General features: G+C 47.7%; 3 protein-coding genes across 7 annotated transcripts; 1 reads left to right on the top strand and 2 right to left on the bottom strand.

The window, feature by feature from the left end:
• Nucleotides 1–4: 4 nt before the first annotated feature.
• BDCG_05403 (arrestin domain-containing protein) lies at nucleotides 5–3,220 on the bottom strand (the record flags this gene model as incomplete). 3 transcript variants are annotated; one of them, XM_045421082.1, is made up of 4 exons in its annotated part: nucleotides 2,456–3,220; nucleotides 1,953–2,016; nucleotides 1,238–1,880; nucleotides 47–1,131 (listed from the first exon to the last, which is right to left on the bottom strand). In XM_045421082.1, the coding sequence occupies exons 3-4, from the start codon at nucleotides 1,638–1,640 to the stop codon at nucleotides 47–49; spliced, it is 1,488 nt and encodes a 495-aa protein (XP_045281251.1). In that variant the 5' UTR covers nucleotides 1,641–1,880; nucleotides 1,953–2,016; nucleotides 2,456–3,220. The 3 variants fall into 3 exon arrangements, with proteins under 3 accessions (XP_045281252.1, XP_045281251.1, XP_045281250.1); XM_045421081.1 differs by having other exon boundaries at nucleotides 1,953–3,183; XM_045421083.1 differs by having other exon boundaries at nucleotides 5–1,131; nucleotides 1,238–2,661.
• A 191-nt stretch (nucleotides 3,221–3,411) lies between these two features.
• BDCG_05402 (IFRD domain-containing protein) lies at nucleotides 3,412–6,980 on the top strand. Of its 3 annotated transcripts, XM_045421080.1 has the most exons (4): nucleotides 3,412–3,570; nucleotides 3,648–3,825; nucleotides 3,919–4,702; nucleotides 4,819–6,980. In XM_045421080.1, exons 3-4 carry the CDS (start codon nucleotides 4,518–4,520, stop codon nucleotides 6,146–6,148), a joined length of 1,515 nt encoding a protein of 504 aa, XP_045281249.1. In that variant the 5' UTR covers nucleotides 3,412–3,570; nucleotides 3,648–3,825; nucleotides 3,919–4,517; the 3' UTR covers nucleotides 6,149–6,980. The 3 variants fall into 3 exon arrangements, with proteins under 3 accessions (XP_045281249.1, XP_045281248.1, XP_045277041.1); XM_045421079.1 differs by having other exon boundaries at nucleotides 3,472–3,825; XM_045421078.1 differs by having other exon boundaries at nucleotides 3,472–4,702.
• On the bottom strand, nucleotides 6,725–10,553 carry BDCG_05401 (STE/STE7/MEK1 protein kinase). The gene is made up of 4 exons (XM_045421077.1): nucleotides 9,530–10,553; nucleotides 9,211–9,368; nucleotides 8,582–9,119; nucleotides 6,725–8,475 (listed from the first exon to the last, which is right to left on the bottom strand). The coding sequence occupies exons 1-4, from the start codon at nucleotides 9,818–9,820 to the stop codon at nucleotides 7,783–7,785; spliced, it is 1,680 nt and encodes a 559-aa protein (XP_045277040.1). The 5' UTR covers nucleotides 9,821–10,553; the 3' UTR covers nucleotides 6,725–7,782.
• Nucleotides 10,554–10,920: the final 367 nt, after the last annotated feature.

Below are 10,920 nucleotides of genomic sequence, written 5' to 3'. Positions count from 1 at the left end.
TTTTTTTTTTTTTTTTTTTTTTTTTTCAGCTCTTTAGGACAAGAATTTATTCATCATATATTATCATGAACGGGCACCACCCTACCTTGATCCAATGGTTTATTATCAACTGCTCATGCGTCGTATCAAAGTGCAGCGCATGGGAGGTATCCTTCTTCTTCAGCTCCGCACAGCTAGGCAGCTGCACATTGAACTCCATCTCCGTCGGCCCCGCCTCAAAGCTCCTCTCCAAATCGCCCAGCAGATTCGTACTCCGCCGATTGACATACTCGATCCCCTCCGCCGCCTCCCGGCGCGAATCGTACGCAACCCCCCCGCCAGCGGTGACCCGACAAACACTACCAGGAAACGCACTGGTACTCTGCGCATCCGCGCGCTTCTCGAACAAAAGCACCTTCTTCGTCGTATCGAGCCGGTGGTGTGCCTTGTTATTCGCCACGACCTGCGTGTTCTCCGAGATAATCACCTTGATGCGGTGCAGCACGACCTTCGCCAGCGGCGTCAGCTTGAAGGCAATGGGGACCTGCCCGCCGAGCGGGAACGATTTGCCCGAGATGATGATGTCGTAGTGCAGCTGGTCTTCCCACGTGCGCGATATCGCAATGGGCTCGACGTGCTCCAGCGAACCCTCGGGCGGGGTGCGGATGAAGGGAACCTCCCTGTGGCCGAGGAGGTTAGGGCGGAAGGCGCCCGATCGCTCAATAGTCGCTTCCAGCGTGTACTTGACCCAGCCCGCTATCGAGTTGATGCTCTCCGAGTACCGCGAGGAGATGGGGAGCTCGAAATTGTACCAGTACTCGCCCGGCTGGAAGAGCTTGTAGCCTCGCGATGCGACGCTGGGCCCGCCGTGGTGGGTGTCGCCTTTGGCAAAGCTCCGCGAGTACGTCGATTGGAGGGAGAGTCTTTTGGCTTCCTTGGGTAGCTTTGCTAGTGATGTGGCTGAGCCGGATTTTGCGAGTAGTTCGATTGTCGATGCGGCCAGCTCCTTTGTCGATACCATCGGCACCTTGAGGTTCATGTGGTCTGCGCCGTGGCTATATTCCGCGGCTGGGAGCTGCGCGTTGAATAGCATCCAGGTGTGGTTCATTATTACATGTTGCTCGTGGAGTTGGCTCTTTTTGGGCGGGAGGCCTATGAAGATAGTCATATTAGAATCAACATAGTCCTATTAGAATTTGGTTATCACTAACTACGTAGAATCGCAATATATGGAGATTACTGGGGGACGACTACTCACCGTCCGGCCAATTCGTCTGGCCCATCCCCTTGAAATTCAAAGAAATCTTCTTAATCCTAGCAGATTTAGATAGCTTCAGACGCAGGATCCCCCGGAGAATCGAAGTCTTCCTCGTGTCGGCATCGTTCCGATCGAACCCTTCGAGGAACAGCACAGGTTCAGCCAAGCATATCGAAACGGTAATGCCATTTGACGACGCGATTACTTTCTCGTTCCGTAACAGCGACAGCGACAGGGCTGATACTGGCGCATTTTGCGAATGCCCGTCCGGCGGCACCGTGTTGCTGCGCAGGGACTCAGCGACGGAGGCGGGCCGGCTTCGCGACGAGGTTGGAGTGAACGAGCCCGAGCTCACAGACTCCACCGTGTCCACCGCAGCTGGAGACGCACGAGTTAACAACATATCTCCATATCCCGCGGGGGGGAGGGATATTGAAGAGGGTCGATTGGTTCTAGATCTGCGGGATACTTTGGTGGGAGAAGGTCGTGCGAAATGGTCTCGGGCAGGTGGTGAAGTAGACCTGGGGGGAGGAGAAGAGAGACAAAGGAAACGTTTCGCGGATTCTGGAGGTCGCGCCAGGGTAGCGGTTCTTTTTTGTTTATTTTGAGGAGGGAGAAGCTTTTTTTATTTATTTTTTGTATTCTTAAATACAAAATAAAAAAGATATAAATGTTAGTACTTGGTGGCGACAAGATGGAAGTCGGCGGTACCAACTTATTAGATACCCTTGTAGCCGAGCGAGTGATGCTTGTTCCAAGATTTGTGCTTGGAGGCGAAACTAGAATAAATGTTAGAAAGGAAGAAGAAGAAGAAGAAGAAGCGCGTAGTGGCCATTGTGGTTCAGACTTCTGCAATCATATATATATATATATATATATATATAATATAACTAGGATAGAATTAGAGAAGATGTGAGGTTTTTCTTTTTTTCCTTTTCTGAGAGGGTTTGAGGAGAGTTTTGCTGTACAAGAATGAAGCTAAAAAAAAATGACCGGCAGATGAGACTGGCTAAGACGGACGGTTTTTTGCCGTTGCAGAAATCTTGTTCAGGGACCAGCAGCAGCAGCAGCAGCAGCAGCAGCAGCAGCAGCAGCAGCAGAAGTAACTGTACATACAAGAATAATTGAATGGTTGTAACATGGAGGTGTATCTGGAATCGAAGAGAGAAAAAAGAGTATGGAATATCTCGGAGAGAGAAACAGAGAGGGGAAAGTTACCTATACAGAAACACTCATTGCAATGTAGTAACTATGTATGTGTGTATGTGTTATAACTACCTTATAACAAGACTCTTATTATATAGTTATAGGATGTAACTAGTTAGTTAGTTGCAAAGAGTGTTGTCTGTCCCCCTGCGGGCTGACTGGTTCCGCTGGCCACATGAGCATAATAATTAATAAACAAACATTAACATAAACATCAACCTCCTAGGTTAACCGCTGGCATCATAACTAGTACTAGTAGTAAATAATAAGTGGATGACTGCGGTAGAAGGCCTAGAACGGAGATAGACACCGCCCAGACACCGCCCAGACACCGCCCAGAATGGGGCTTCTTCCCACTAAGTTCTTAGCCCGTGTTTAACTAAGTTTTGGCGGTGGAGAACGGGCAGATCAGGCGATAGATAAACCCTCAACTCTCTCTCTCTCGACTTCCAAGTTCGAGCCTTATTATTATTATTATCCCTTATTTATTTCTACGGAGTAACTTACTCGCTTAGAGTTTCTTTTTTCCCTTTTTCCTCTTTCTCTCTTTCTGAATCCCGAACTCGGCTTGTGATAAATGTCAGCAGCTGACTGCTGGACTGGCTGCAATAATAGCCATGCCAAATCCCCAGCTAGATAGACTCTCTGCTGTTGAACTAGGAAACAAGATGGATAGATGTCTGTACATGCATATATATATATATATATATATATTATGGACAGCATAGCACAAAGCCAAGCAGAGAGAGAGAGAGAGAGAGGGAGAGCTAGCGAAAAGATCAAACATATGATGACATGTGATGATGTGGGAGAGAGAGAGGGGGAAATAATATCGTCATCCCGCTGTGGATATATACCTATACCAACCAATAACCATAACCTAGGTAACTAAGTATTAATAATGACTAGTTGAAGCTGTTACTTGGTAAGTTAGCAATCATGACAGCATCTCTCTCCCTACGCATTTTCCCTGGCTGTCCCAAGAGCTACTTACTTATAAGAAGTACGGTAAGTTACCTATTATTATTATTATTGAAATAATAAATAATACATTAATACCAATGCTGATCATACAATAGAGCAATAATAGTCAAAAGGCTCTCTCTACTCTTTGTATGGTAACTATGGTATGTGTATTATTGTGTTATTTTGTTGTACTCGAACTCGAATAAATAGGAACTAACAAAATGACGTCATTTGCCAGGGCCTCGGCTAGCTAGCCGGATCGGGATCAGAGGGCGAGCCCTAATCTTGCTAATCGGGGAAATTCTTTTTTTTCTTTTTTTTTTTGTTTTGTATAGGCCAGACGCTGCAGCAGTTAGATATCTATATCCAGTTACCTCACTTACTTCGACTTCGAGGGTTCGAGAGTATTGGCTAATGTATATATACACTCCAATCATCCATCCATCTCGTCCTCTGTGTTGTGATCTTAGTCTGCGTGTTTTATCCTGTTGACTTTTTTTGCCTGCCAGACTATTTTTACGTCATTTCCCACCCACCCACCAAGAGCCCTAACAATATACAACAATCATCTTCTTCTCCTCCTCCTCCACCCCCACCAACCAACCAACCAACCACTCTCCACACATTTCCGTCACCACCCCGCTCAGACTCCCAAACGATCCCGCGGTATAAGACTTCTTCTTCTACCCTAGTAATGGTAATGCTTGACCTTATGGACTATTCGTCTCTACACACCTTCCGCTGCATCTTGTGCATGTACCACTGCAAGACCACCAGGCCTCTGGGCTAGCACCTGCCGGACTCCCCAAGAAATACGAACTGAACCCTCTACTACTGTGCGCACCAGCGCATCCTTCTCTATCCTACCTATCAATAGGCTTCGCCACTCTCGTTATATATATATACATATATATATATATCATCAACCGCGAGCTTCTTCCAAGCACGATACATCCTTACTCCTACACTTTTCGCTCCCAAAAAAACACACTTTATTGAGAAGACGAAGAGGAACAGAGGTCCAACAGCCTACCTCTCTCGTATCCCCCATCCCCCACAAAACAAGGGAACCAAAACCCAAGAGAATTCGATATACATTCTAGCCAACATGCGGGATCTCCGTCGTCAGGCTCTTGAGAGCAAAAAGACCGTCTCGCGCAAAGCACAGAGCCGTGAAGCCTCTCGGGCTACTTCGCGCGCAAGCTCCGCTCAAAACTCCCGCCCTTCCTCCCGTAACGCGAGCAGGCATCCTTCAGATGACGAGGATGCTGAGAGTGAAGGAACGGCCTACAGGTATGGTTTTAATTTTTTTTATAAATGGAAAGGGGGAAATTTTTTTTAAAAAAAAAGAAAAAAAATTTAAATAAATTCTTTTGCGCACTGCTAACATATCTATTTCCGTCCCACAGCTCCCCATCGCTCGATGAATACTTCCCCTCTGCAAATGATGAAGAAGCAGCCGCTTCCGAAACCTGGCAACAAGATTTAGAAGAAGTGATAAAAGACTACAACGACCGCAAACGCAGCAGCAACCTGAGTCGCGAGGACGCACTGACTGCTTACGTCCGCATCCTGACATCCCACTACGTCGACGAATCCCTACCTGAATTCAACGAACTCCTCGCCTCCTTCGCCAAGAGCATCAAATCCGAGTCCAGCGAGAAAGAAACAGTCCTAGCCCTGAAAGCAGTAAGCCTCACGGCACTGACCTTCCTCGATGGAACCATCTACGACCAGTTTTCCTCTCTGCTTCGCCGCACCATCACAGACTCCCCCAACATGCCCATCAAAGCAGCCGCCATCCACTGCCTGGGCGCCTGCACCTTCTTCGGCGACGCGGGCGAGGACGAGATCCTCGACCAGATGAACTTTTTGCTCGAGATCGTTTCGTCCGATGGCCATTATGTTAATGCGCCCGACGATGCGAGTGTTGTCACCGCCGCGCTAGAGGAGTGGGGATTCCTCGCGACGGAGGTCGAGGATCTCGAACATGAGAGCGAAGACGCCATCGAGGCGTTTGCAGAGCAGCTGGAGAGCACCGAGGCGGCGGTGCAGATTGCCGCAGGCGAGAACATCGCGCTGCTCTATGAGAAGAGTTACACGCCACTGGAGGAAGGGGAGTCGATGCCGGACGTGGAGGACGAAGGGGAGAATGAGTCCTCCGCGGACGAAGACGGGTCTTCGTTCCTATCCGACGACGAGGATGGACCCGCAGGCGATCACGGCCCGCCGCTCATCAAACGCTACAACGCATACCACAACACCCCGCGCATCCTCCACCAAGTCGACGCCCTCGCCAACGTCTCCGGCCGCCACATCAACAAGAAGTCCAAACGCTCGCTCCACGCCAACTTCTCCTCCATCCACACCACCATCGCCAACCCGCGGCGCGGCCCGCAGTACAGCAAGGCCATCGACAGCGAGACGTCTCGCCAGTATGGCACGCGGAAGACGGTGAAGATCCACCAGGATGCGTTTATGAAGCTGGATCGATGGTGGAAGTGGTTACGCCTGGCGGCATTGCGGCGGTTGTTGAGGTGGGGGTTTGTGACGCATTATTTTGAGGGGAGTAGAGGGGTGTTGGATTGTTTGCCGGTTATGGTGAGGCCGGTGGTGAAGAGGAAGGCGAAGGGGATGGGGTTGGGGATTGGTGGTGGTGGTGGGAGTAGTAGCAGTGGTGGCGGCGGCGGTGGTGGTGGGAAGAAGGGCGGGAGGAGGAAAGGGTTTGAGATGGTTTGAGGAAGTTTGTTTCTTTTTCCCTTCATTTTTTTCTTTTTTTCATTTTTTTTTTTTTTTGGGTCCCTTTTTTCGCTTTCTGGTGTCTATTCGGGTTCCGGTTCCTGTTCTAAGTTATTGTCTATCACCTCTCCTGCCTTACTTACCTTAACCCCCCTCACTCTGTCCTGATTGCATGGTCTTATTTCATATTCGTTACACTTTTCTGATCAAAAGAGTTTTAACCGATTCTTCCTTCGCCTTGGATTTTTTTTGGCTTCCATATATATATAACTAACTCCCTTGTTTTCCCCTCCCCCCAAAGTTTCCCTGTTTACATCCTGTGAGAAACACCAGATGTCATGATGATGTGTTGATGTTGTTAACTTCCCTTTTCGTTGCCCATTCCTTGTCTTTGTCTTCCCCATCATCACAGACAAAACTATATATTTCTCTGTCATTTCTTCTTACATATTTTGTTTTCAATCATCATTAATTGGCGGGATACATACATACATACATTACATTACATATATATATTTACATATCTGCACCATTTTTGTCAAAAAAACTACACTTAGAAAGGGATGGATGGATGGATGGATGGATGGGTTATATATGTTTTGCATTTTATATACTAACTGCATGGTTACTCTCTACAAATGTCTGGCTCATGTTATCTATCTCGCTCACATGTTCATAAGAAAGAAGAAAAAGAATGCAAGTCATTTGTTTGTTTGTCTGTTCGTTTATTTCCCCTTACGTATAATTAATTTTTTCTTGTGACTTACAAACAACAGAGATGTGGTTTTGGGATATCCTGTGCTTTTATAATCTAGAATCATGATAAAAAAAATCTATTGAAATACACACACACACACATATATATATATATATAGATCTGTTGTTAACCATGATTTACGTCCTTTTCGCCCACCTCCTACTGATGACTGCCGCTTCGTCAACAACGCCGTCCTGCGCCTTGTCTCATGTTCCGCTGGGCTGTATTCTTCCTTCCTACTTCCTACGTCCCGGCCTTTGCAAGAATTGGGTACGAGTCAGGAGGTAAGAGAGAAACGCCAAGAGTCAGAGTCAGAGTCAAGAGTCAGAGTCAGTCAGAGTCAGAGTCAGAGTGTGCACGTGTGTGTGTTTCATATTCAATAATCCTGGACAGAAAAGTGAATAAATAAATAAATAAATAAATAAGAGCTGAGCTGAGCTGAGTTGTGGAAGAAGAGGGGGATAAGAGAAACTGGATAGCTTCCCTCCTCCTTGCCTTGCGTTGAGGGGAATAGAATAGAAGAGGAAAGAAAGAAAGAAAAAAAAGGGGGGGGAAGGGTCGGGGGAATAGAGAGAACAGAGTAAAATGACAGAGAAAAAAGAACCAGAAAAGCGTGGCTATAACATCCATGGATCCAATCCATCCTAGAAAAGGGGAGAATAAACTGTTGAAAAATAAACTAGAAAGGAAGAAAGGAGGAAGATATTCACAACCGACGAGAACGCCCAGAGGGGAAAAAAAAAAACAGAAGATAAAGATAAAAGACAAAATGGCTTAAATTTAAATCACAATCACATACCCCATAATATTCCTCTCTCTCTTTCCCTCTCTTTTCCGCCCGCTCCCACCACCGCTCACCAACCCCCACTCACAAGCTTCATACCCGATGACTATGCGTCCGCCAACCGCCAGACCCCGCCGAGCCAGGAGGCGCAGGTAGCGGGCCGGAGGGCGGCGGCGCGGGCCTCGACGGCAGTGTTGCTGATTGGATCGCCGCGCGCGTCGTTGCGGCGGACGCGGACATGGGCGATGCGTACTGCGGGACGGAGGTGTCGATGTGTGGGTGGCTGGGGTATTGGCGGGTTGAGTGGGAGTGAGGGTGGCCGTTGTTGTTGTTGTTGTTGTTGCTCTTTGCGCTGCTGTTGCTGGTGCCGTTGGAGGTTAGGTGCTGGAGAGGATTGTGGGCGGGGTTGTGGGTGTGGTTGTAGTCTGGATGGTGGTGGGTGGCGCTGCCGAGGGAGAGGTGCTCGAAGCCCATTGTGGACGAGGGTTCGATGGCGGACATGGGATCACTGTACATGCGCGCGCCGCTGCTGCTGCTGCTGTTGCTGTTAGGTTCCCGGGCGATGTTTAGGGGGATTTCGCCGGACGTCGGTGTGAAGCGGGGCCGCGGGGAGGTCTCTGCGTTTCGGGAGTGGGAGATGGAATCCCGCGAGCCGTCGCGGGTGATGGCTTTTGGGGCTGGAGGGGCGAGGTATGATTTCCTGTTGTGCTGTTCCATCATGCTGATTGCCCATTCGCGGAGGTTTACGGGGGTGCGTTTGGCGGCTTGGAGGAATGCATCTTTGTCCTGTGGAGTTTGTTGGTTCATGTTAGATTCTAGTAAATAGTAATAAAAAGAAAAATAAATAAATAAATCAAGTAATACATGAGAAAGGGACGTATAGGCTACTTACATATAGTTCTCGCGGTGTTGGCCGCTCTTCTGGCTTCTTTAGCAAACATTTGGCGACGAAATCATCTAGGATCGGCGGGAATGCATCACTCTTGGGCAGTTTGGGTGCCGGTTCATGCACGATTTGCTGTAGCAAATCCAGAATTCCCATTGGGCCCGCGCTTGCGCGGTCACCCGCAGCTGAGTCTGTTGCATCAAAAGGGAAGCGGCCCACAGCCAGCTCCATTATGGTTAAACCGACACTCCACACATCTGAGCGCACGGTGTATGCCCCGCCCTGGATACGCTCGGGAGCCATGTACGTCGATGTGCCGACGAAAGTGTCTGCTATGGAGTTGACTGTTTCGGTGGCCACGCCAAAATCGCATAGCTTTATATTTCCTCTTGAGTTTATTAGGACGTTGGAGGGCTTGATGTCTCTGTGCATGATGCGGTGTGTTTCATATAGGTACACTAGTCCTCCGAGGACGTATTCTGCGATTTTTCCGAGGACGTCGACGCGGACGGGGCCAAAGTCTTTGGAGATACGGTCAAGGGAGCTGGAGGAGACACATCACTTAGTTTTATATACTTCTTCTCCCAGGAAACAGGGCATAAAGTAGGCATTTAACGGAAAAAGCATTCACATACCCGCAATCCATATACTCCATACAAAGTACTATATCCCTGGCTTCATTTTGAAAAGCGCCGTAGAACGTGACAATGTACGGCGAATTGCAATCATGGCCGACCTGTAACTCTCGTACAATCTGCTTCCTCACATTCTCTTTGGCGTCTACTCGGATGATCTAGATCGACAAAACCCCAATGACACAGCCGTTAGAGATCCTGTATTCACAAAATATGTGCCAAAAATTATATATAAATATGTTATGAAGATGCATCGGAAAAATAGAAGAAATTTTTTTCTCTTTTTTTTTTTAAAGGAAAACAAAGGTAGACTACAAACCTTCCTAGCCATAATAACCTTCGTCGACGCATGCATAACCTTGCTGACGGTTCCGCCATTGCCTGCACCGAGCTCCTTCAGCACCACCAGGTCCTCACTCCTCAAATCGAGCTTAAACTCCAGTCCGATCTCCAGCGTGTCTGTCCGGTTGCTGTCTGAATTTCCGATGGCGCCTGGCATCTGAGCATCACCGTCGGAGGACTTGGAGCCAGCCTTTGGCCCGGCAGAGTTGAGAGCTAGCCCTTTCACATTCTTTCGCTTCAGCGTCCGCGCCTTGAAGGAGTCACCCATGGTCTGGGGAGTGGATCCGGAGGTTCGATGTATTTATCTTTTTCTTTGATTAGTTTATTTTTATATTTATATTTAGTTTTAGCTTTTCTCTCTTGTATGACGAAACAGGTTGTTGGCCGATCCTCGACGCTGTTGTCGGGTGGGGGCAAATGATTTGGGGAGGGGGACGTCGTCGAGGTTTGGTTAGAAATGAGTGGTGGTGACGGGGACGCTGTGAGGGAGTGAGTGAGTGAATGCAGAATGAATGAATGAATGAATGAATGAATGAATGAATGAATGAACAGATGGTATTGGATTAGGATGTGAGTAGATAGATATATGTCTATGAGTAGTTGTTGTTGCTGCTGCTGCTGTTGATGTTTGTTGTTGTTGATGCGGGAGAGGGTTGGGTTGGTCACTTGTTTGGTCTCTCTCTCCCAGCCCAATCCGGGTTGTGGTTGGTTGGGTTTGGCGGGGGGAGAGAAGAGTTAAATATATATTATTAACTTATTTATCAATTGGGCACCACCACGAACGACGCAGTGGAGCAGAGCCTTGAACAACGAACAACCTGAGAACTTTTTGATATACGCTGCATAGAGCCAAAAAAAGGAAAACTAAAAGACGAAGACGAAGACGAGGGAGATCTAATGATATATGTTAAATAGCAGGATTGCTTTGCCGCAGGATGGGAACCAGGCGGCTAATTCCTGACCCAAAATGTATCCATCTTATCGAGTAAATAAGTTAACAGGCAGGCAAGGCAGTGTGTCCAAGGGACGTTCCAGAATCCCCTCTGCCAAAGACTGAAACTAGACGCGCCTCTATCAAATTCTTGAGGAGGGGCGAGGTTCTGGCTCCATTTGGGATTTCTTTTCTTTTCTTTTATTTCTTTTATGTTATTTTATTTTTTCCGAGAACCCTACGCGAAACTACTCCGTATAGCATAGACTACTAGTATACGCTGTATAGCTGGCTGGGAATAGTAAATTTTTTAAATAATAGCATAGTCTATTGTCTATTTACAAGCAAGGATCGTCGTCATTAATCCATGGTCCTTCGAGTTGATATTTACTGTAAAATTACTAGTGTCCCCAAGTAGATCTTGAAGTTGAGAAGAA

This window comes from Blastomyces dermatitidis (assembly GCF_000003525.1).
Source record: "Blastomyces dermatitidis ER-3 genomic scaffold supercont1.5, whole genome shotgun sequence".
Taxonomy (NCBI): Eukaryota; Fungi; Ascomycota; class Eurotiomycetes; order Onygenales; family Ajellomycetaceae; genus Blastomyces; species Blastomyces dermatitidis.
The sequence above is the reverse complement of the archived record's forward strand: the minus strand, read 5'-3'. Positions and strand labels throughout refer to the sequence as shown.